Source organism: Osmerus eperlanus, chromosome 25 (assembly GCF_963692335.1).
Source record: "Osmerus eperlanus chromosome 25, fOsmEpe2.1, whole genome shotgun sequence".
In the NCBI taxonomy this organism is placed as follows: domain Eukaryota; kingdom Metazoa; phylum Chordata; class Actinopteri; order Osmeriformes; family Osmeridae; genus Osmerus; species Osmerus eperlanus.
The window spans coordinates 2,114,917-2,139,934 of NC_085042.1; the positions used below are offsets into that span (position 1 = coordinate 2,114,917).

The 25,018-nt window shown below is 45.1% G+C and overlaps 1 protein-coding gene across 1 annotated transcript in view; it reads right to left on the reverse strand.

Moving 5' to 3' along the window:
- zmat4a (zinc finger, matrin-type 4a) overlaps positions 1-11,776 on the reverse strand; it is a 60,111-nt gene extending 48,335 nt beyond the window's left edge. Inside the window, exons 1-2 of the mRNA XM_062451550.1 lie at positions 11,528-11,776; positions 3,143-3,244 (exon numbers count right to left, since the gene is read on the reverse strand). Coding sequence (XP_062307534.1) covers positions 3,143-3,244; positions 11,528-11,614 — 189 coding nt within the window. The 5' untranslated portion in view covers positions 11,615-11,776. The remainder of the gene's footprint in view (positions 1-3,142; positions 3,245-11,527) is intronic.
- Positions 11,777-25,018: the final 13,242 nt, after the last annotated feature.

A 25,018-nucleotide genomic window follows, 5' to 3' on the forward strand; every position in this document is an offset into this window, starting at 1 on the left:
ACGTTAAGAGTCACATGGAAGCTCGAACCAGATTAGTCTCGGTGGTTTCGTCTCGGTTATTAACAGCATCAATGCTCCACATTCAGTCTCTAGACTGGATAATGTTTCCTGATGTGAAATACTGTGCCCAGTTTTGTTGCCTTTAGATAAGCAGGCTACGTTTTTTCGGCTATGGAATACGATCGAGCACGAGGGGAGATGGGTCAGTCCACACACTCGACAACCCTGTACAGTCCCTCGGTATCCTCCACACATCTCCTCACACACCCCTCCAGTCAAGGGAAGGGTCAGGGATATCCTGAAAGGCATGGTACCGAAATCCTAGAGAGCGTGCCGCAGTGCACAGGTGGCTGAACAGAACGGTTGATAACTAGCTCTATGTTGCTTTGTAAACTCATTTTCCAGAGTAGAGAGATAATGACAACCCATTCTGTAAGACACAGAGTTAAAGTGAAGTCATATTATATAGAGGGAGGGTAGCCAAATTGGTCCAAGCAAGCCAAGGAATAGGCGCTGCTGGTAAGACAATTCCAAAACGATTAGCTGCTGTTGAAATGAGACCCGTGCTATTGTGAAGGGGAAACAAAACGTGTGAATTTAGTTTGAGAGTTCCCATGGAAAACTGGATTTGGAAACAGCTGTTCTACCATACAGCCCAAAAGCTGGAGATATGCAAAACAAGGACAAGAGTAAGAAGTGCTGACAAATGCCAGTTGACAGGCAGGCTCAGAAGATCAGGAAAATTAGATTATTCTTGCTAAGGCAGAGAAATACACAGAGGATGAAAGCAACCGTGCAGAGCAAGGGGCTCTGTGGCAAATGATAACAATACTATTTCCCACATTGGTACAGTACTGCTGCTAATATCAATCCTAAGAAAGAAATTGTCTATATAATACTATCAATGAATTTAATAGTCAAAACCGTAAAAATCTATTTCTCTCTGTTTTGTGCGATACTGTCTGTTAAGCAAAACATCGTTTTCCGGAACATACTTTGCTAATCAACTTTGTAAGAAGCGTGAGATGTGGGACACACTGAATTGATTACCTAATGTTGAACCCTGTATGTTTAGAACAATGCTACAGAACTGTAAATTAATGTGACCTGGTGAAGGAAGTGATTCTTTCCACTATGGACCAGATCTCAGAGATCTTCTGAGGTAGGTCTCTATTGTGTTTGAAGAAGGGATTAAAGGCTGTATCGCCCAGAAATAATGACGTCCTCAGACTCAACTGGAAGCAGAGCTTGGCCTAAAGGCTTCATTTAGCATTTTCAACTTTGATCAACCTCAGAAGGCTGGATTGGTCTCACAAATCTTCCAGTCATAAAAAAAAGGAAATACTGTTACAAGGCCAATGCCAAGGTCACACTGGAGAGAAAAGTCTTAGGGTGAAAAGCAAGAGATGCAGGACCTTTTAAGTTTAGGATCCACCAAAATTGGGTTGAAGGAAACCACTAAAGGCTTGTTAAAATGCAGCATCAATAATACAGACTACAGATAGGGTCAAGAGAGCAGTTTCAAACAAAGTATGGAAATCACACAGGACACGACCCCTGAAGAAGACTAAACCAAATCTCTCTTCGCTACTCGTCCTGTACAGTTGCTGTCGTCACTCTCTGCCCCCAACACGTCGCTGTCCATTAGAGACCAGAACAGGCTCGTCTGCAGGAGACAACAGGAAACATGCTGGAGTCACCCGCACACTCCACAATAACGGAGTAAATATTTCATACCAGTGGGTGAAGGTTAAATCTTTTGTCCTGTGCACTGCAGTGCACTGCAGAATAGATGTATGTTTCTTCTACCCATGGCCAGTTCCGATTATTTATATCCTACCCATAATATACTGCCAAATCCCTTCTTAATATGTGCACACTCGACACCGTGTTCACACAGTGTTTCTCGGGAAACACTGATGACAGCGCTAGTCGCTGAGTGATCAGTCGGAATAAGAACTACATATGATGAATATAGACAATGTCCTTAAGCCTGTGATGCATCTTACAACAGTGGTAAACGGTCCAATGGCGTCGACCGTTTTACAACAGTGACCAGCAGGCTGGAAGAACACTCATACCTCGACAGCCACAGAGTCTCATATGAGACCTTTCAACTCTTATTATTCCCCACGTCCCACACTAGGGCTTTGCAGTCAGACAGGCTTGTCCAGTAACACCAGCTGACAGTGACTGAGCAGCAGCATCTGCAAGGAGGATGGGAGTTGGGGAAAGGGGGGGGGAGAGCTGGCCCAGTAGTACACATACAGCAGTAACGTACCTGACTAATGGTGTATCTCTCAAGGTTAGGGTGTGCTAGGGTACACTAATGCTAATAGAAATGTGGTATACCCGTCAAAAAGGGAGCAGTGCGGTGTTGAATGCACTCCTTTTCTACCTCGGGCTTGGCAAACTGCACCTAGCCCCTATCCTTAGGACTCTCATCGGGTGAGACTTCGAGACAAGAATATCAATGAGATTTGCTTTCCTGATATGTGCTGGATTTATTGATCTCATTTTGATGTTTTTTACATAATTTTTCCTATTTGTTTTTCAGTCAAATTTGATTTAAAGTTCAAGAAAATCCACTGTTAACAAGCACTAATTTGCAATAGCTGTGACAACGTACACATTCAATAGCTCACTCAGACTGAGTGAGCTATTGAGCTTCTCGGCCCAGCTAAAAAAACACACTATTTTCAAGCTCCACAACTGCATGATATCAATAAGTAGCGTTAAATATTCCCGATCTCAATATTGACCAAAATGGTTATTTCTTCCCCAGTGCCTGGAGGAACAGCCAGGAGAGGAAGCAGCCAGGTGTGGTACAGTACACCTGGTGCAGCTTACTACTGTACGCCTGGTGTACAGTACTACAGCTAATAACTGGGTTGAGACCACATGAGTCATATGCTGATTGGAATGTCTAACCTGCAGTGCTTTGCTGTTCGGGCCATTGCTACGATTTTTTTGTGCAGGCTGACTGAGGAAAAACAAATGACCCGCAACCTTAATTAACACTGAGTGTGTTGCTGCTTGTTTTCCTGAGGTAACCCAAAGAAGGTGTGTGTGTGTGTGTGTGTGAGTGTGGGGGGGGGGGGGTCAGAGACCCCCAGAGAAGGGAGCAGGTGGTCTTCCTCACCTCATAGTGGGCAACCCTCTGAGACTCTGAGATGAGCTGAGCGCTGCACACTTTGCAGTAGCTGTCTGTGAAAAGCCCTTGGTCCACTTCTGTAGACTTCATCTGTGGAGAAGACAGACAAGCGTTAGCGTATCATATCATCTCTCTACACCAGCAACAGCCAAATGGGAATTGCTGACATGAAACAAATGAATTACACAGGATTACGCTTCAATGCTTTACATGCCAAGTTGTGATGTAACGAAGTAGGTAAACACACACCATGTCATAGCTTTACAGTTGTTTCATCAATATTTCATCACAAACAAATGCAGGGTATGTTGTGCCAGCAATGAGTCATAAAATAAGGAAATTGTAATCAATAACACCTCATTTCGGGTATCTAAAGAGCATTAGCATCTGGGCCAATGCTCTGTTGCCAAGTCAAAACCATTTCTGTGAACAATACAGAACCTGAGAGTCAGATAGAATCTGTCCATTGAGGATATTCATAAAAATAAATCACAGCATGGGAAATGGTAATGTGGATGGTGATTCTGGTGTGTTGCTATTTCATCCATTCCTTTGAGAGCTCTGTCATTCTGGGTCATTTCAGCTCTCCATTACTAATTCAGCCCCGCTTCCATTAGAGGTCCACATCCCATATTTGGGAGCACTCATGCTCAACTTATCCTCATTTAGCCAGTCACGTCCTCATTAAGGCCTGTCGGACAGATGAGCATACAGGTCATGTGGGTATGAGGCCCGTCCTTTAAAAGTCACTAACGGAGAATAAACATAGAGCTTGGAAGACCGGAGTAGGTACTTGGAAATAATAAAATAATGATATAAACCAAAACGGATGTACAGTTCCCTCAGTGCGAGTGAATGATGCATATGATTTTAAAAATTATTTTTGTCCAAATCCATTCTTGAACTAACAGCAAACAAGTTACTCACTTAATTCACTTTAGTTTTTTTATCCCCAAATCTGGGAATTACTGGGATCATTTGTATATGATGACCCTCAAAATATATCAGGTTGGGGATGTGATAACAAGAGCTCTGATTTAAGGCAAACATGCTGTTTCTTTTCATCTCTTCTCTACCCTGGATACTTAAATAAATGATGAACTCGAGACTCAGCCAGTTCTCGCACATTATCGGTTTATGTTCCCTGGAGAAACAGTTGTGACAAACAAATAAAAAATTTAATAACTGGGAAAAGAACGATTGATTTGTCAAAACCAGATCATTTATCAGAGCACCTTACAGATATTTTAACTTGAAACAACCTTTATAGATTCCAGTTCCAGTTGGTTCTCTCCTGAGAGGTCACCTTGTCATTCCAATGTTCTTTTTCTTTATAGGGTTACTTTATCTTGACACTGTATTAAAAAGCAGTAAGTATATCACTACCGCTTTGAGGGGAACATCGCTCTACTAATCTGGACAAACCTCTGAACTCTTCCATTTGAATGATCCTATTGAAGCAGACACCGTGCATTTGTTCCAGACTGCCTATTACCTTTGGCTGTTAGTGTGGCTGTTCCTGAAAATAAAGTGACCTTGGCAGAGAGTTTCAGCAGGTCACACTGTGCCTCGTAGCTGTTGCACATTCGATCACCCAGAGGCCAGGGCCAGACTGACAGGGTGAGCAGAAACCCTGTCACATCCCCACAGTGTCTGCAGCACAATGGACTGAGGGATAAGAGACAGAAAGACACACAGAGAGAGAGAGAGAGAGAGAGAGAGAGAGAGAGAGAGAGAGAGAGAGAGAGAGAGAGAGAGAGAGAGAGAGAGAGAGATGAGAGAGAGAGAGAGAGAGAGAGAGAGAGAGAGAGAGAGAGAGAGAGAGAGAGAGAGAGAGAGAGAGAGAGAGAGAGAGAGAGAGAGAGAGAGAGAGAGAGAGAGAGAGAGAGAGAGAGAGAGAGAGAGAGAGAGAGAGAGAGAGAGAGAGAGAGAGAGAGAGAGAAACAGAAAATAGAAGAGGAAAAGAAAGAGCGGGAGGATAAATTAATAAATCAGTGCAGCTCAAACGGCCCTCTTAGTCTTGTAATCGGCTGAGAGCAGCACTATTTCCTTGGTACGAGACAGTGCGCAAATTCCACAGGACAAACAGCCTAAATGAGGGGCTTTAAGAGCTCTATCGGCCTTCCTCAGCCCTCAGCCCGGCTTGGGCGAAGGCACACAGATACAGCAGATGAATCATTAATCAGTCTAAACACTGTTTGGGAGCAGAGGCGGCGGAGGAGGAGATGGCGGTAGTAGGGAATGAGGGGCGAAAGACCTCTCCACCCTCCCTTTGACAGAAGCATTGTTGGCCAGATACCCGCATGACCCGACACAGGCCCTGTCCTTGTCCGTCAGTATTAGTATCATTGTAGCAGAGCCGCCGGTCTTATGGGGATGAAAAACGATAGCGATTGTGAGGCCGCGCGGCTCACGAGAGATCGAAAAGAGCTCACGCAATTAACATGTTCCACTTCTCCCTCCTTGACAGTCAATTCATGAACACGATGGACCACAGTCAGATAGCGAGCTCTGATTGCGATGGGTTGAATATCTAATAAATGAGATGCCCACAAATATAAATTTCCCTTTGCTTTAAGTAGACAAAGGAGTGCCACCCACAGGGGTTGTATGGGGGCTGGATACACACAGTCAATAACCGATCACAGAAGCTGCCCCTCTTGGCATCATTAGGGTCATCCCGAGGAGCGCCACACACAAACCTTCTTTCATAGGTTATTGTGGAAAACGACGCAGAGGAGTCGGAGCTAGTGTGGAGCCGTGCTGCGCTTCAATGAAACGGAGCCGGTTTGCCTCTCCGGACAATCAAATTAGCAGGAGTGGCATTACCCTGCCTCTCACACCCGGTTCACACTGTTTACCGCAGGCAGGCAGGCAGCAAATCAGCCTGAGCAGCTGGTTGTGGTGGGAAACAGAAGGACGGAGGGAGGTTTGTAGCTGGCAGGCTGTGGAGGTAGAGGAGGGAGGGGAGTAGCTGGCAGGCTGGGGCAGCAGGACAGAGGTAGAAGAGGGGGGGTTTGGCAGGAGGTGTGGCAGGGAGGCAGCTTAGAGATTACAGAGAGAGAGCGATGTGGTGTGTCACTGCAGATGTTCAGGCTACTAAAGGTCATATGTAACGCTTTCGAGAAGGTGTTGATCTGTGATGCTGGAGCGCAGCCATGAGCATGTGTTGAGTCACACTGGGCTGTCGTCAAGGTGACCCTTTGGCTGAGGGAAGGTTTGACACGGCACAGATTGGTTCTTCTGCTCCTGGGGGTTGGGGGAGCAGGCTCCACAATATGACAGGCTTGGGGCCTGGGATTGATAGGAAGATAACTTGACACTGACAAGAAGAGGGCTTAATATTCTGGTTTGGAATCAAGTAGTGGAAAGACAAAGAGAAAAGTTTGGTGTCTATATCATATAGGCCACAAGGTGATTTGTTTATTAATTAATTAAACAAGTTTGGTTAAAAATACTGACTCTTCATTCTCAAGTTGTCCAGAGCTCGACTTCAACTCGGCCTGTGAATTTTTAAAGCAAGAGGTACTTCCATAATTCATGACAAAAAGTGTGTTGTTTTAAGTATTCCCCATTTACATAATTAATACAACTCTTTGGATAAAGGATGAGTTAGATAAAGTGTCTTCATTCCTTTGTTCTAGGGACTGTCATTTTGATTTGGAACAATAGATTGTTGCATAGTGTTTTATTTTTTCAATAATTTTCTCTAAAACATTAAAGAATACAGAATACATAAAGATGATCTGAAATCTGCTGTAGTTAAAAGCTGGAATGGCTCTGGCTTGAAGGCCACATTTTTCATTCTCCAAAAAATGTGCAGCACTATGGAATAAATCAGCCCTGTTCCATTTGAGATCTACCACAAACAATACATACAGATCACAAGATGACACCAAAAAAAAAGTTCAAAGGGAAGGCATTTTTTACATTCCAAAGTGAAATATTCATTCAGTTTTGCGCATGTATTTTTGCAGATAACAGTTAATGAACACAGCTCAGAGAAGTGCAGTGTGGGATATACACAATGACCAACGGTGGCCTGTCTCTACAGGAGTATTCTTGTGCTATCCCAGCTGAGCTCATTACAATCAGCAGCATCCAGGCAGGCAGCCGCTCAGTGGCAGGACATCATAGAGCAAGAGTGGAATCAGAGATGAGAGAGAAAGGGACAGAGGCGGAAGGCAGCCCAACGCACTAATCAGAAACATGACCACAGACATTTAAACGTGCAAAAAAGAAATTGGATAAAGTTTGCTTCCTTCAATGATGCACTAAGGACAAGCAGCTTTCCGAGTTAAACAGTGTGAAACCAGACCAGGCTTCCAGCGTTGCATCCTAATTACTGCTGGTCCTCATTAGCTTACCTTTCTCTAATACCTTTGGTTTATCTTGGCTTATTTTCATTCCCCATATTCCCTTAACAGGCCTCACCTTGAGGTACTCTACCCCATCAGAGCTACACAGCACACTCAAAACTCATTTTCCCATACTCTACATGTGAAAAGAATAATTTAAAAAGACAATAAATCATTGATAGATTACATTGCCCACTGTCTTCCTGCTATCCTGCAAATGAAGAAAGGTTGTCTTACCTTACCTGTTGTTGTCCTGCGGATAATGAACAGTGTCCTTTCAAGGAGGACGTCATGAATTTTGAATGCCTTTCAAAGCTTTCCTTTGGATGTCAGATCACTTGTCAGGCCAATGGCATCCTGATAAAGCAGACTGTAGCAGCCTTCTTTACAGTGGCTGTATCTAGAGAGACCTACATGTCTTGCCAACATGAACCATCTCTCTTGAGCAACAGAGATGATCCAAGGCTAAGGAGACAACTAAGACTTTCAGAATCCTGGACTCAGGCCATAATGCTTAACAAAAATGCAGTCGTTATTTATTAAACTTACAGTGAAAAACTTCTAAATGATAAGAGTTAGTGGCAGATATCCAAATCTTCAACACAAGTACCTACAAAAAAAGGCTGTCCTGTTTAGGGCTTTTTCTCATCCCTGCCTAATCATCAAGTCAACAGCATCGAGTAAGAAGGCCCTGGCAGTCGTCTCAAGGACTCAAATCATTTGAGTGCAGTCCACCACTCCACCTCTACATCTCACGGGCTTACCGAAGGTCACGCCGGCGTTTATCAGCCTGATGGAGCTCCTAGTGAGTCTGCATGTCATCAGTGTTGACACGCAAATAATAACGAAGTGATCCTCTTAAGAACCCGAAGAACGAGAACAAAGGACCCGAAGTCGTCAAAAAACACAAAGCCTCCGACAGGCACGCACGCGTCTGGATATCTGGAAAGGGAATGAGAATACGACTGAATGAATCTACTGAAATGCTCCGAGGAGGATTTGGTGGGGGGATACTGTTGCTTTCTGAGAGGAGAGGTAGGCGAGCTGTGGTCCAGGCTTCAGGGGAGAGAGAAGGCAGGTGTACAGGGAGGCCACAGGAGCACGGCTCAGCCATGCAGTGGAAGACGGATCAGCTGCTCCGACGCCACACCCAGGCTGACCTGTGCTGTCGACGGGCTTGTCGGTCAACTATCGTCGGCAAACATCTGCAGTGTTGGTCCAGCTGGTGCTCGGGGGCCTCAAAGTGACATCCCAGCTCAGCTGATCACCCAGGGGAGCACGCGGACCAAGCCAGCTGGGGGAGGCAGCACACTCGCACTCTGGGCTCTACTGACTGCAGGACTACATGTCCCATACCACACTGCAGCTCCTTCCACGACTACAGGCTTCGTGAGACAAGGCACTGCAGAGCAGAACTGGTATCATTAACTTCCGGTTCTCGTACCCTACAGCTGTCCTGAGGAGCACGCGTTGTGATTCTGCCCAGCGTCAGGCCACAAGAACAGCAGGGTGTAAACATTAATGTGCTACTCTACCTGAGCATGTTGCAGACACCTCCGTAACATAATCAGGTTGGAGGTGAGCCAGTGTGGAGTGTGTTGCTATTAATAAGTGAGACTGGCGACGTACAATCTACATAACTTTCAAATGTTCCCGGTGTTGTTATTTGACTGCATTGCACAAAATCCTAACGCAAGGCCACTGGAGTCTAGCTTCCTTCGAAAAATCTCAAACTGTGAGGCAGTTCTCTGATTCCGCGTATTCTTGACCTGCTTCTGTGATATATTTGGATCTACCTAATGCTCTTTGCTTTTAAGCAGTTTCAACTTTTTACAAAGATCTGAGAATATATTTGGCTGGCCTTATTGAAGTTACTTGTTACATAAGCTATTTATAATAACGGACCTGTTCCAGTCCTATCCGCTCATTGTTTGATACACAGCATTGAGGAAAACAGAAACCTAACAGAAGTTTTTTTTTAAAACAACTTTAAAAGGAAGGCACATTTTTCGTTTACAAAAGCAGACATTTATTGATGACACCAAAGCAGAGTGCTTCAAAGCGGCTTATATATAGCTCCTACACATGACTGACGGCAGGAAAAGGATCCTAAGCGTTTTACGACTTCAAGCTTTTTACAAATAGAATGAACAAACAGCGTCTGAGCAGACACATTTGCCAATAAAGGTTCTCATCCCGAGAACTCGTATGGGCGGTGTGCTAAGCACATTCTCCATGTGATCGATTTTCATGTGATATCAAATGGGGAACACTGCTGGGCAAAGGACGTTTATCATATCTCCTAAAGCAAACCCATCCAGACAGCATGTAGCACTGGCAGGAAACAGATATCATAGACAAAGGAGGAAAACAAAGTTTGGTAGTGCACTGACGGAGCCACCTTGTGGTCCGCACAGATACCAAGTATTATGCGACTTCACAACTCTGGCCACCACGCCAACAGTAGTCTACTGAGCACAGCAGTAGCAGTGTTGAGCTACTGAGTAAAGCAGTGTTGCACTACTAGGGAGTCAGGTGGCTGAGTGGTTAGGGAATCGGGCTCGTAATCTGAAGGTTGCCAGTTCGATTCCCGGCCGTGCCAAATGACGTTGTGTCCTTGGGTAAGGCACTTCACCCTACTTGCCTCGGGGAGAATGTCCCTGTACTTACTGTAAGTCGCTCTGGATAAGAGCGTCTGCTAAATGACTAAATGTAAATACTAAGCTGGCTAGATGAGGCCTCAGAGAGAGCAGATAGGGACACAGACAACCACATCTGAAACATGTTTCAATGCATAAGATGAAGGTGAAACAGGTGGATTCATTTTTCAGGGTTGTTATCCCGCTCGCATAAAGCCATGTCCACTGACGCTGAACAACCTAATGCTACCCTTTTTTGTTGTGTTGCCATTCCGAAGAGTAGGAAGGGCAGAGTAAATTCAAAAAGATTGAAACTACAATGAATACCTCAGAATATTCCAGAGAAGCTACATTACGACTCAAACACGGCAGGAAGAGAATAACATCATCTTTCTCCAAGAAGGCGTAGGCTACACTATGCTATGGGGATCTTGAGATGACAAAGAATGAAATGCAGTGGTGCAAAAAGATAAGCTTGACAGTACCTGGGGAACATACGTCACAGACGCAGAGGTGCAACGCAAGCTGTCAATGGTAAACAGAGTTGTTGCATTTCAAACTTCCCTTGTGTAGCCTGCATTTTAGTAGTCTAATCCAAATGTTTCACTGCATGTGAAACAGAGTTTGAATGACACATATTATGCAGGGTAAGTGAGATAGGATCGTCTTGACAAACATCAGGCCAAAAAAGATGTTAGAAGAATTTGGTGCGTTAAATACTAGGGTGCACCGAGTGTGTCCTATCAGCGTGGCTTGTCACCATCCTTAATCCTAACCTAGTGGCCACACTGGATAGCTGGGAGTTAGTGTAAACGTGCTCTTTGCATGTTTATTTTGTTGAATTGTCAACAAGACCATGCAATACCAAATTCAGGGCTGGGTTTAACATGCAGTGTTGGAACAATAGTTTGAAGTCACTGTAATGGTCAGTGTAAGGCACAAAACATTATATTGGCTTGATGTCACCAGACTTTATAAATAGTGGGAATGGTTTTCTAGGAGTCCGAAGCGCGCGGCTTCAAATTCAAAACCGCATCTAATAACAATATTCTAAAATCTCAGCATAGCAATGCATAATCCATTGAACTGCACAATTTTGCGGAATGGCGTGGCCGATACTTTTAAACATGTGTCGTTAAAACATCCCATGACGGCGTAGCCTACACAATATTTTCCTCTGCTGGTAGTGCGCATTGAAAATCCTCATGTCAGTGATGCCGATATTTCTCACAACGAAGCAAATACAAAACATAATGTTACGGTAAAATAAAAAATAAAAACATACATTTCAAATCTATTTAAATGCATGCTTAGTTGTATAAACAATATACGATGCAACAGACAAAATAAATGACTCAGGAATTTAATTCTGGTACCTGTAACTCCAAACTGTAGCCCTGGTACAAGTGTGTCGGAAACACCGTCAATTGATGTTGCACTTGTAGGGAAACTGTGTAATCCATTGACCAGATGAGCGAAACGCGTGTACAAAACAGAAGACGCTTCCACTGCTTTTTGCAGTTGTATAGCCTTTCTGTAGTACAATCGTCGACTGTTCTCCGCCCCGCTCCTACCCCATTGGTGGGTTGCTATAGTAGTTGTGGCTCTGACACTGTGCCTGTACGGCAGTGCCTCACCAGTTTCAAAGTAATCAGAGGTTTAGTGCCGGTTATGTGGTAGAACACCTGCCGTGCTCTGTAGGACCGCCCTTACAAAAGCAGCCTGACTTAATGATGCAGCCTGACACTAGTAATGTAGCTACATTAAACAGGCTTATTAGCTTCAACTAATAACGTGCTAACACTGTGTTTTAAATATGATGACTACCATCATTAATAATTCATTTTGCCTATTGAATTCGAACAAACTAAAGGCATTCCGTCCAAGGAAGATTTATTCCCAGAGATCCAGGGACGCAATCTGGTTTGCTGATTTCATCAAGTAGGTCAGAATATCAAGGTCACACACTTTCAGTGGAGGGAACAGGGGGAACCTCACCATGCCTACCGTGTCCTTGCTGTGTCCTTGAGCTCCAGTGCATTACTCGGCTCTGTGAATCTAGGGGGGCTGGACTGGGCTCAATCTTTGTGTGAGAGAGGTACAGTGTCTGTGTTATCTACCCCCCCCCCCAACCCACACACCACCCCCAGAGCCGAGCTGTTTGATCACACAACCACTAACAGCACACAAACAGCGTGTTTAAGCAGCAAGTACAAAACAGCAAGTTATAACAAGAAACTCTCCTCCTGTACAGTCTGGTGATGATGGATGACCAGAAACCTCATTAGACACTGCCGCTCAGCACGTTCATGCTAATAATCATCCCATACGCCCATCACTGGCCTAATGCAGTCCCAAAGGGTAGGTCCTCAGGGGATCGCATCCTGACAGGAACAATGACAGAATGCATTGCAGGGGGATCAATTCTGTAGCAGTTGTTTGCCAGTGCTTCTTTAACTACATCTCTAATAAATAGTCTGTTATACACAATCGATAGCACAAATGTTATTGCCGGCATCCATGTCTCTATGAATTCATCACAGCGGTATCTGCATGAGGCTGACATTATTGTTTTAGCTGATGCCATTTTAGCATGACAAGCCACACAAAGAGAGAGAATGTCACCGTCAGTCAATCACTGATCTGTAGCCCGTGGCAACCACCACCACCACCACCACCACCAAACCCCCAGTGACCCAGAATAGGGGAGTGCTGTCAAAAAAACTGTGCTTGTATAGTAATGTGAGGTGTGTGTGTGCGTGCGTATGCCATACAGCAGTTATATAGCCCCAGGTTGATAAGGTATCTGAGTTGCGTGCTGGAGGTGGAATCAGACATACCATAATAGCCCAGAGAAGTGACAGCTTCTGTTATATTAAAGTACATTACTATTTCTGTTTACAACCACAACCCCTTTAGCCCCAGCAGACTCACATTCAGGATGAAGACAAGTAACACACAACATGCAAATTAAATTGGAGGTCAAGTTCTTGTTTAACTGTATTGTTCATCACTATTACTATTCATTTGGTGTAAGAATCCCTCTAAATAGCAACAGTTTACTTTGAATTCATAAGGCAAGATAAGACAACTTTATTGTCCATTAAATTGACTAAATTAAATTAATTGATGCAGGTGCAATCAACCAGATATGAGAAAATGTCAAGGCAACACTTACGGAGGCACACATAAATAAACACAAACACACAAGGGAGAAAGAGCAGTGTCTGGGAAGAAGCTTGGATGCAGAAATAAACGACAGTCCATGACAGGTAGCACTGGTACAGGGACAGGAGCAGGGGAATGTAGCCAATAGGAGATATCAGCTTTCACCCTTTTCTTCTCAAACTCTGCTTTCCTTTCATTTAGCAGACGCTCTTATCCAGAGCGACTTACAGTAAGTACAGGGACATTCCCCCGAGGCAAGTAGGGTGAAGTGCCTTGCCCAAGGACACAACGTCATTTGGCAGAGCCGGGGATCGAACCAGCAACCTTCTGATTACTAGCCCGATTCCCTAACCGCTCAGCCACCTGACTTTCCATCAAAATCCCTTAGACGCAAGAGAGTGACTCACCTTGTTTTTAACCTTCATGAGCCACTTTGGTGCCAGACTACTGATTTTGCCGTCTTCCCACTAACGTCCATTTTCATCAAGTTATGTTTGGATCAAAATACTCAAAGTAGGTTTATGTCCCAAAGCCCTTCAAAACAAAGCACAACAGGGTAAACATTAAAGGGCTCAGTGGCTGTGGCTGTTCCTGAACAATTAGAGGTTTAGCTTGTCAGAGATGATGTTGACATGCACCATTTCTTTTTGGAGGCCTCAATTGACAAGTGAAGTAGATACGTTCCATATAAACTGTTTTTATTCTTGTGTATTTCCTGGGCTCTACTCCATTAGACTCCATGGACATGAGACGTAAATGGCCTGGCTGATTCATATTCCATGCAGGACTGCTCTGTAGCGAATAGGCTGATCCAGGGGGAGGATATAGATGGCCGGTCACACTTGTCTCATTTCAGACCTCTTGATGTGACTTGTATTAGATTAGAGCTCACCCAAAGCTGTTATTCTAATTTTGCATTGAACTGCCATGTGCTACCCACGAATGGGATCTTTTGACATGTATTATTGTATTCCATATAGCATTAGATATTGTATTCCATGCAGCATTAGGTATTGTATTACATGTAGCATTGGATAATGTATTACATGCAGCATTAGATATTGAATCCCAGGGGCGTCGTTAGACCCTTTTTACTGGGGCACGTGCCCCAGTACAAATCTGCTGTGCCCCAGTAAAATCAAAAGTTTGAGTTTTAACAAATTTACTTAATTAGTCAGTGCATTCATTTAGATTGATAATCCCGGAAAAAAATGAACACAGTATCCCAATCAACGCTTGTAAAATCAAAGCAGTTTAACCGAAAACACAAACCGATGCCCGCAGAATTCCATGTCAGCGCGCTCTTCTGAGTTTGCCAAATAGCCACTGCAGCACGCACAGAGAAGTCCAGGTGTCCGACTCGGCACACAAGTCAGAATAGGTAGGCTAAGAAAACATGACAAAACTATTGAAAGTTTCTAAATCATAGGCCTACCGATCATCTTATTTTGACTAAAACATAAAAACAATATTACATGAAGCTCAAAAATGCGCACGCTCGCATTAACTATTGATGTCCCTGCCAAATCTGATATCAAACTTGCGTCCCTGAACTGTTGTATAGTGGGTTAAGCAAGGGGAGTTTCTATAGCCGAGTAGTGTATTGTGCGCAGCAAGCTTGGAAGAAAAAAAAGAATATGAATAGGGGCCTGTGCCCCATTAAAGCTTTATGTCTAACAATGCCCCTGTTGAATCCCCTGCAGTATTAGATTTAGGAGGGTCCAGGTCATTCAGAGCAGCAGCCATGTTGGATGTTTACCTTGCTTATTTGGTGCGAACCGGGTAGGAGTTTCTTCTAGAGGTGACAGGAAGAGTCCCCATGGCGTGTCCGCGGTCAGAGAAAGTCCGTAATGAGGATATCCCCCGCCTGCTGTCTCATGTGGCTGGGCATTGGTGACATGGAAGCAGCTGGCTTCTTCAACCCAGCCTGCCTGGCCTTGCAGCGCTGGGGTTGGGGATGGCTCCGGAATGGCCTGCCTCTCCCCCTCTCCCCGGGGAACAGTCTGTGAGCACCAATTCACTGAGGGGGCAGTGATAGGAGCAGCGCTAGTGTGTGAGTCTCCTGGTATGTCGGAGGGGGGTTGTGACTTCATGCCGTGGCTCAGCTCTGTGTACTGTGGAGCAGAAACGGGCCTTGAGATGAGGCCCTAAGGTTGTGTGCTCAAGACCGCCAGGACCTCTGTCTTATTCACTTCTCATTCTAACTCAGTCAGGTCAGACAAAAGCCAGGCTTTTTTATTAGGTCATCCTACTCCACTCAGCTTGTATTTGTACTTGTATTTGTTGAGGGATGTGCGAGGATCGCAGTGAACTTAGTCTCTTAGCTAACCCATTTGATTCCTCAGAGAAAGGGTTTGTTATGTAAAGCAGAAGAAAACAAAGGAGCCTATCTGTTCCCATTGGACAGTGAGAAGCACAAACGTTTTGTTGAACCTTTTGGGCAAATTGCTCAGCGCCTGTCTTGCTTCTCAACACGTCATATTATAGCCTCAAAGCCATATTCCGCTTCTTATATGAGTACAATTTCCCAGCTATAAATAGGTGCTCTCTCACTTTATTTGCAGACTCATTCACGCAACGTGCACACTGTACGCCAACATACCTAGTACCTTCTTTCCCCCTGCTTTAGAACACTTAACATTAGCTGAGCAGCTGCTGCAGTGGCGGAAACAAACACACCAACACACATGCATATAGACATGCGCGCGCGCACACACACACTCGTGCGCACACACCAACACAAGCGCACACGGGCGCACGCACACATGCACACACCTCCTACACCAGCCTCCCACCTATTGTGTTGGAGCAGAGCGATGCGTGGTCATCTTTAGCATCGCAAAGGGGTCCTGTCAGGCAGAAAAGTGCCTGTAAGATTGTAGAGGACCAAGGTGAATTGACTGGCTGTAGGAATCGGAGGACAACGTTTGCTATGTGGTGCCGTCGGGGAAAAGGTGTTTTTCTTTTCCACCCCTCCATCACCCTTTTCATCTTACCCTGAAAGCTCTCTGCAAATTGAGGGTTATAACATGCGACAGCTCGAGACACACGAAAAGAGGGGTATGTCGCCATGGGGTGACTTGTCACCTTTCTGCTCAATTTTACAATCGACGTCTGCCTTCAAGTCATGCAGGCTTCCTGTGTGCTTTGTTTGATGCACGCAAAACAGGTTATTCGTATCTGCTGACTCATTGCTGAACCGATCTATAAAGTGGGATTGATTCTAAAGGAGAATTATGGCTCCATTTGTTTCTTGTCCTATTGTCCTATTGTCCTGAACCCTTGTACTGTTTTGTACTTTGTTCGTCTTTTTGAACAACCCCATGCCTCAGACACACAGTGGGACCACAATCAAGGAGGCAGATTGATTAGGAAATACATCCTAGATTGGCTTCTGCCTGCCTGCCAGGGGTATGTGTGTCTGGCCCAGAGTCCTGTCGGCTTAGAAGCATCAAACCAGCCAGCACTAGTTGCCAGAGAACTGAGATTAGCACTGTGCTTTAGGTACGATGTGATCCTACGTGTGTGTGTGTGTGTGTGTGTGTGTGGTGTGTGTGTGTGTGTGTGTGAGAGGGAGGGAGATTTAAATAAATATGTGCATGCGTGCTGGTGCATGTGTGTATGAAGTGGGCGCATGTAAGCATGTGTGTGTTTGTAAACCCACTGCATGCACTAGAGGGTTGAACTGTGAGGTTCACGGTCCAGAGCCCAGGTTAGACAACCACATGGAAGTTTCATGCCAGAGAAACGCAGCAACGGAAACATGCGATGTGCTAAAAGCTTTTGGAGTTTCCCTGATCCATAGTGTTTGTTAATGGAGTGACTGATTAATCACGCTACCTTAACACATGCAATATTGCTGTTCGTTACTGTTGGGTTCAGGGACAAAATTCCCAGGGGGGGGTGGGGAACAGGCCCCTCTCAATGTTCTAGGAAGGAAAATGTGTCCGCCCTCGATATAATTGGCATGTTTATGTTGGTAGGATTATAATTTCATTTCAAATGGGGCTGATGTGACTTTCTGTGTTAATACTTTTATCATTTATGTATCTTGTCCAGGGTCAAACAGCCATGGCATAATGCAAAAAATATATCATATATACTAATAATACACGGCCGTGGGCCCGTCTGCGTTTCAAAGTCCTTCCAAAATCGATTCCATTTGCATTTCTTTTTTTATTTTTTATATAAGAATCTCTTAGAACCGATGTCATACTTTACTCATCCTTGCTCCCATGGTTACAGTGAGTTTAGACTTTTTTCACAGCACAATATTTGGCTGTTAGGAGTATGACGTAAATGTCAGATGGACAGCTTGCTAACTTTTCTACAAGTACAGCATGTCATTTAAGGTAAGTTCGACTCGGTAGGCCTATTATTGTTCGTTTTCTTCCCCACAAAATGTGTCACCCCCAATGTGTGACTATTTCGCCCTTGGTTGGGTGACATGAGTGTATGGCATGCGTACAGCTGTGAAGGCATTTGCACTGCTGCATTCTTAGGTTGATTGAACTCAGTGCAACTGAAGGCCACGACACCGCTTCAGATCCTGGTGTTTCCATCTATACCAATCTTGTGATCAATTGTTCCATCTCCAAGTGGCTGACTGTCCCTGAGAGAGGGCCGCTGGATGTGCTGCAGGTTGAGGAGCGGGGAGCAGGGAGAGAGCAGAGTGTTCCGTCCTTCAGCCTGATCTGCACCATTGGAAACATGCGTGTTCAAGATCAGGCCAAACGGCAGTGCATGATCAAGATAGCATGTAGGATCATTGGGGTCGGTCAGGTGTCTGCGGCACAGCTGTACATTGACCTTATTTTAAAAGAAAAGGCTGACCAGATCCTCAATAAACCTCTTCATCCTCTCTTGTGTTTCTGAAGGAGTGGCAGGTCAAACAGAACCCAGCAGAAGAAAACAGTTACAGCAAAATCATTTGTGCCTTTAGCGATCCGATTACTCAATGATAGATAGATACACCTATATTACTAGTTTGGGGTATTTTGATTGAGTGTACTGCATATTCGAATTGGACATTGTAGTGTATATGATGTCGATTTTATATTGCTAGCGTTGCACAAGATATTCTTCTTGACGATTGTGCTGACGTCTGTATGTGTTTGTTGGTGTGTGTGCCTCTGTTTTGAACGGGACGTGTATGACCACATACATTTCCCCTTGTGGGATAGTCAAGTTCACCTGGACGTTGACCTTGAGGTGGGGAGCAGGGTGGGTAGCGGGACGAGGCACTGACTGGGTGGTGAAAAACAAGCTGTGAGGTCTAAGAAGGCTTCACTCAAATCAAGAGTACGGCCAATTGAATAGTGCTCACTCGTTCAGTGGCATCATGGGAGAAATATCCATTCAAAGCGGACGACGACGGCAACGAAGGCTAATGCAACGTTGACAGAGCAGAGGAGGATCGATGAGAGGAGGTGGTCAGAGTTTTGCCTCAGAAAAGCACCTGCACAGAGCTCTTATCTTCACCTTGCCAGGCTGACAAAGCGACTAAGGGATTACAGCTCAATAATTCCAGACTGCACTGTGGGGGGAAAAGGCAATGGTGGAAAGGAAGGCACTACTTCAAATCCTTCTGTAACCTCATTTTAACCTCAAAGAAAAGAAGAGCCTATAGACAGGCAGAGAAATCCTTTCAGTCTCAAGTTTAACAGAGGGGGCCCTCTCTCAATCAACGGTCTGCACCTTCACTTACAGAGATTATGTGTTGTGTTATGTGTGTGTATCATAGCAGGTCAAGTCAACTGAAGGTTTTACAGAGTGCAGTCTGAGATCCTCAACACAGACTATAGACAGGTCCTGGATGGTAAGATGCAGTGAAGCAGTTAACATGACAGTACGGGCATTTATTTCCCTCACATATTAAATGCTGCTGACATTGTTCAGAGATCCTACATCAAACATGTACGTGATTGATCACCTAATCACTGAGGTTATGCACCCACTTCATGTCCTTCCATCCTGCTGACAGTGTTGGGGTATAGCATACCAGCTGAGATCCATGTTGACCTGAGACCAAGGGCGTCGGCGTGGGGGGAATAGTGTTGGTGTGTGTGTTTGTGTGTGGGGGGGGGGGGGGCTTGAAAATCTAGAAAATATGTTGAATGAAAAAACAGACATAACCAAAATAGGGAGGAGGGGGCCCCAAATTGCGATCTCTTCATGGGCCCCAAAATGATTAGCGGTGCCCCTGACTGAGACCCCTTCCTCTGGATTTATCAGAGTGCACGCCCACCGACCCTACTATAGAGCATGACTCTGCCGTCCCATCTCGTAGACCATGGGGCAGGTGTGGGAATGCCAGCGGAGGTCACAGAGGTCACGGAGCACAGGTACAATGTCATCAGCAGGTGGATGGGGTCACACAATATCTGTTTGGATTGGACATGCCAGGTTTTGGCCCCTCCGTTCTTTGACTTGCAGACCTATGATGATACGATGATAACGAGGTTCGGCTTTTGAACCGATAGCATAAGGCCTTGTTTGTGGAAAGCTGTTTTCGCAAGATCACACCAGTATTTGGGGTATTTTACTATATTCTTAGTGTGTAATGAGAAGTCGAGTGATAGTGGCCAAAATGTCTGCGTAAAAGGCTACACAATGGTTCCCTCTTGTGGAGATTCACCAACATTACTTATTTGTCCGAATAGAATTTCAACATAAAGTTACGAACATTTGAAAAGTTATCCTGAAATACAATTGGTGTAGTCATGTAATCAAATTCATGACATTTTGACTGTTTTTCGTGCAGGTCGTCAACCAACTCTGCAACAGCTTCATAATCAATGGGATTAGGAGGGTGAGCGGTGAGGGAGTCGGGCTAGTAATCCGAAGGTTGCCAGTTCGATTCCCGGTCATGCCAACTGACGTTGTGTCCTTGGGCAAGGCACTTCACCCTACTTGCCTCGGGGGAATGTCCCTGTACTTACTGTAAGTCGCTCTGGATAAGAGCGTCTGCTAAATGACTAAATGTAAATGTAAATGTAAATCAAGGTGCAGTGTGGGAAGGAAAAGTGAACAATAAAAGCATTTCTTCTCAAAGTGGATGAAGGATGTTTATCAGGAACAAAGCACTTCGGGGGAATATCAGGGGCACCCCTCCACACCTCATTGGATTGCGTTTAAATCCAAACCACAGCCAATCCCTGGCCAAAACCACATTCAGGCCTGTTTCTATTTAAGCATGGAGCTTTCAGAAAATCTAGGCTAGGAGACAAAGTGAAGCGATCCGTGAATACGCATGGCTCTCACTTCGGAGAGGAGGCTGGCAGCTGACGGCTGGTTGGCACGGCAGCGGCCAGCCAGCGCCAGGCGTGCCCACAGGGATGGATGCTCGCCAGAGCTGCGTTTGTCTTGGAATCCCTCGCCGTGCAGGATGAGGAGGGAGAAGACCCCCTGTATCCAGGGATCAGAGGTGGGGGGTGCATGACCCACAGAATCTCCCCTGTGTGTGTGTGTGGGGGGGGATCTCAACTCTTCTATAATGGGTGGATGGACGGATGGATGGATAGATAATGGAAGGGGTGGGAGGATGGATGGATAGAGGTCAATGGAACCCCAATCCCCAATAAAGTATTTTCCCAAAAATAAATATTAGTCAGTTTGTTTTCAATCGTATATCTGCTGTAAATGCATACTCCCGTTTTGCACTGTGAGGGATAAATCAGAATTGTTCTCCAGTCATGATTTCGAGGTCAGTCTAAGACCCACAGGGACAATGGTCTGCAGCCACCACTAGAGGGCGGCCTGAGGCTCCTGTCCACTCTCACAGGAACCAGGTCTGACTGGCTTCTGGAAACACCTTGTGCTACGCCTACACTCCTTTGACAGTTGAATAGCTTCTTCAACGTAGAGATGCGCAATCACAAATTGGCCATACTGAGCTTTGACATGATGTGGAATAATGTATTAGTGCCGGTCCATGGATTATCAGGCACTTGAAGCCAGCATAATGTTGTGTCCGTCCCACCCCCTGTTCCCCCGCCCCCCCGTCCCCCCGCCCCCCCGTCCCCCCTCCTCCGTTACTGTGCTCAAAGGAGGGGAGGGGGGGACATAACAGTATGCTGCTTTCAAGTGGGGGCACACAAAATCCGCCAGGACATCCATCAGGATCAGAGCAGTGGAGATCCCCCCCTCCCTTTCCCCCCTCTCCTCCCCCCCCCCCCCCTCCCCTCCAGTGTTTTCGCTGACACGGCTGATATATTGCCTGATACTGGTCCTCTAACAGAAACATGATGTAGTTCATTATGCGCCCTGCAGGCTTGGACAAATAAGAGTTCAATCTCCTCTTTCAGCCGGCTGAAATATGAGCAGACTTTTCCCCAGTCTCCCTCCTCTTGACTATCCCTCTACCCACAGCAGGAAGAGAGGGACCCGCAGAGATTCAGACAGACATTCCTGTATGTCCACTGTAACCAAGATGATAGTTGCGCGCGGTAGCATGAGGTTTAAATAACAGTAAAGTGCATTATTTTGGAGGTGTCCTTGAATGGGCGGGGGAAAACGCTCAATATTAAAGAGCACGGCAAAAAATGCCCATGCTGTATTTTAAACCTAATACAAATGCACTCATTGGTTTGTCTGTAGGAGCCTATACCAGCTGCAATACTCCCTGTTACAACCCAGTTCTCCTGCTATGGCTGAGGGCAGCCTCCCTCTGTGCCAGGGACTTGTGTGTCCAGCGCATACATTGTAAAAACACTTTGTTATGACCACGGGACTCATCTGTCACGTCATTAGTCTGCCTGTTGGCAAAAGAAAGTGGGCACACAATACCATATTTATAAAGCAGTACCACTATAAACGCTTACGAATGTTAAACAGCTCTTAACTCCTATTGTGTGTGTGTGTGTGTGTGTGTGTGTGTGTGTGTGTGTGTGTGTGTGTGTGTGTGTGTGTGTGTGTGTGTGTGTGAAAGGGAGAATGAAGGAGGTGGGGGGGCATGAAAGAGGCCCCAGGGGAAATCTTTAAAAGTGTGCAATATAGGCAGTGAGCACTGGAAAATCCTGCCAGAGAAATCCCATTCTAATTTGATTTATGTCTGTTTTGGTAATTGTTCATGATTTCTTGTTTACTTAATCAGACGAAACAAGAACAGCACAATATCTTCCATGTTAACGGGGAAGTCTGAGAGCAATGCCTGGGCTTGAAATCCATGTGACAGATTGGGGTTGTTGAGGCAATTGTCTGTCTCATCTAAGCTTTGCCTGAAGCACCATGTCTAAAGCTATAACCTATAACAGTTAGCAAACCGCTAAACCATACGTATATGCAGTGTTTGGAACCAGTAGATAACTTTTTGGGACTTGACAGTACAAACGTATGTTCTGTTCTTCCACGTTTCTCCAGCTATACATACAATGTAGTTGACGTAAGGTCGCTGATCTACGGAGTCAGCTGAAACAGACGTTTACGTAAGCCTAGTTCAGCTAGCGTTCTAATATCCTCTCACACACTAAACACTCCATTACCATATGTAATGTTTATGGCTTATTTCGGGAAAGGTAACTCTTTCACCTCTCAGCTCCATCTGGTTTAGGGAGGTGGTGGGGGTTAGGGGTTGGAAAAAGTGCCACATTGTAAATTACCAGCACATACACTTTCCTTATGAGCTTACAGTATAAAAAAAGCTCCAACCTTCAAGCATAGGATCCAACCCAAAAATACATACATGTGCAGCATAATGCATTTCTGTGTTGTACTATTAGACAGAATCCCATAAACCAAAACTAATAATGTCCTGTTCTGAGTTCTGAATTCAAATGACAATAAACATTTACTCTAACTCTGCAAAAACAAAAAATCTGCAGGTAGAACGTGTTGAGGCTGTGAGGGTTTTATTGGCGTGTGTGAAGACCTCTGTGACATTGCTTGTAAAAAAAAGACTGAACAGATTAAATTTGATTGTGTGGGGGAACAAGACTCACACAGGTTTCTTTACTCCAGGGGTAACTCCACAGGTCAATCTCTGTGTACTTTTTGTACCATTCATTACCTATGGAAATTCAAGGAGCATACACACTTGTGAAGTTCAGTTCTTTGAAAAAACACCTTTAACTTTTTCCGAGGAGAAGTCTGCCAGGAAAAGTAAATATGTAATGTGCCTAACATTCATTTCAAATGGAAAAAATCTATAAAGCTGTCTTTTTGCTTGAATCCAGCAAGATGGCATACCAAACATGCAGATCCAGTTCAAAAGCTGTTTGTGAGGAGGAGGTGGGTTTAGAGGGTAATCACTGCGTTCAGCTCTAGCAGGTGTGTCTGTGGGATAGAGACCTGGAACCAGAGAAACATAAGATTAAACTAGTGCCATTTCTGGAATCAGGATTTGGAGGTAAAACATGACAATAATAATATTATTTTAGTTCAGATGCTTTTCTCCAAAGAGATGTACAGCACAGGGGGGGATTTTACCTTTTTATCTGCAGTCAAATGCTCCAACCACTGATATCCTGTACCCCCTGTAGAAATGATGGAGGGCAAGGAGATATTTAAGTGGGTCATTAACCATGGTACTACAGTATGTTAACGTATGCCTCAGTCAAGAATCAGCTGGAAGCACACTCCCAACCCCATGAACCAACCAGACAGTTGCTTCCCTGGAGGATGGTTTAAGAAAAAAGTAGAATATTTCATTGTTGAGAGGCTCAGAGTCTCAGAGAGAAAAGGACAGGTCATACACTCTAGTTTGAACGATTATCATTCATGGGTGGATAATGATGTGGCAAGTTCTAGATCTGAGGTGAAGCAAAGTGAAGCAGAGATGAGACAACCTTAGTTCATTTAGCAGACGCTCTGGATAAGAGCTGTTCTTACATTTACATTTTAGTCATTTAGCAGCCACTCTTATCCAGAGCGACTTACAGTAAGTACAGAGACATTCCCCCGAGGCAAGTAGGGTGAAGTGCCTTGCCCAAGGACACAACGTCATTTGGCACGGCCGGGAATCAAACCAGCGACATTCTGATTACTAGCCCGATTCTCTAACCGCTCAGCCACCTGACTCCCCTGACTCCACCTGATGTGTAATAACAATAACCAGAGAGGGGGACATTTTGGGGGAAATTGTGAAGTGTGCTTGCGGCTGCCCCTTCTGGGATAGTTTCTTTAACTATATCGCCAAATGGAGTTAGGCCTGAAAGGGTTAACTAAGGTTCGGGAGGAAGGTGGCACACCAAGACTCCTCCTTCTCCAATAAAACTAATACGCATCAGCCCAGTAAAGCACGGAAGAATGCGACCAAACTCCCCTTGGTCAATTAAGAGTTCTGTATAAAGTATCTTCCATTCCTCTGGTCCCTGTGCTTGCATGTTGTGGTCACCCTCCCACCCTTCCCTTTCTTCTCTGCTTCTCCCTGTCATCTATCCAGGCTTCCCAGGGGATCTGGTTGAGCTGCTGCTCGGCCGTGACCCATTAGGACTCTCCGCCACACCCCGAGTCCATGCCCGGACACCAGGCCCGGCTCTGCTACCGGCCTCCACCAACCACTGCAGGCTCGGCTCTGCTACCAGCCTCCTCCACCATCGAGCTTGGCTCTGCTACCAGCTCTGCTTCAATAAAAGCTATCTATTCAATCTATGGTGTGATTACTGAACTCGTGAAACATATGATTTAAACTCAAATCAAATATCCAAATATTTCGAGAAGATTTCAGAGTTTTCATGGGTGTATTGAAATTTTACAACTGA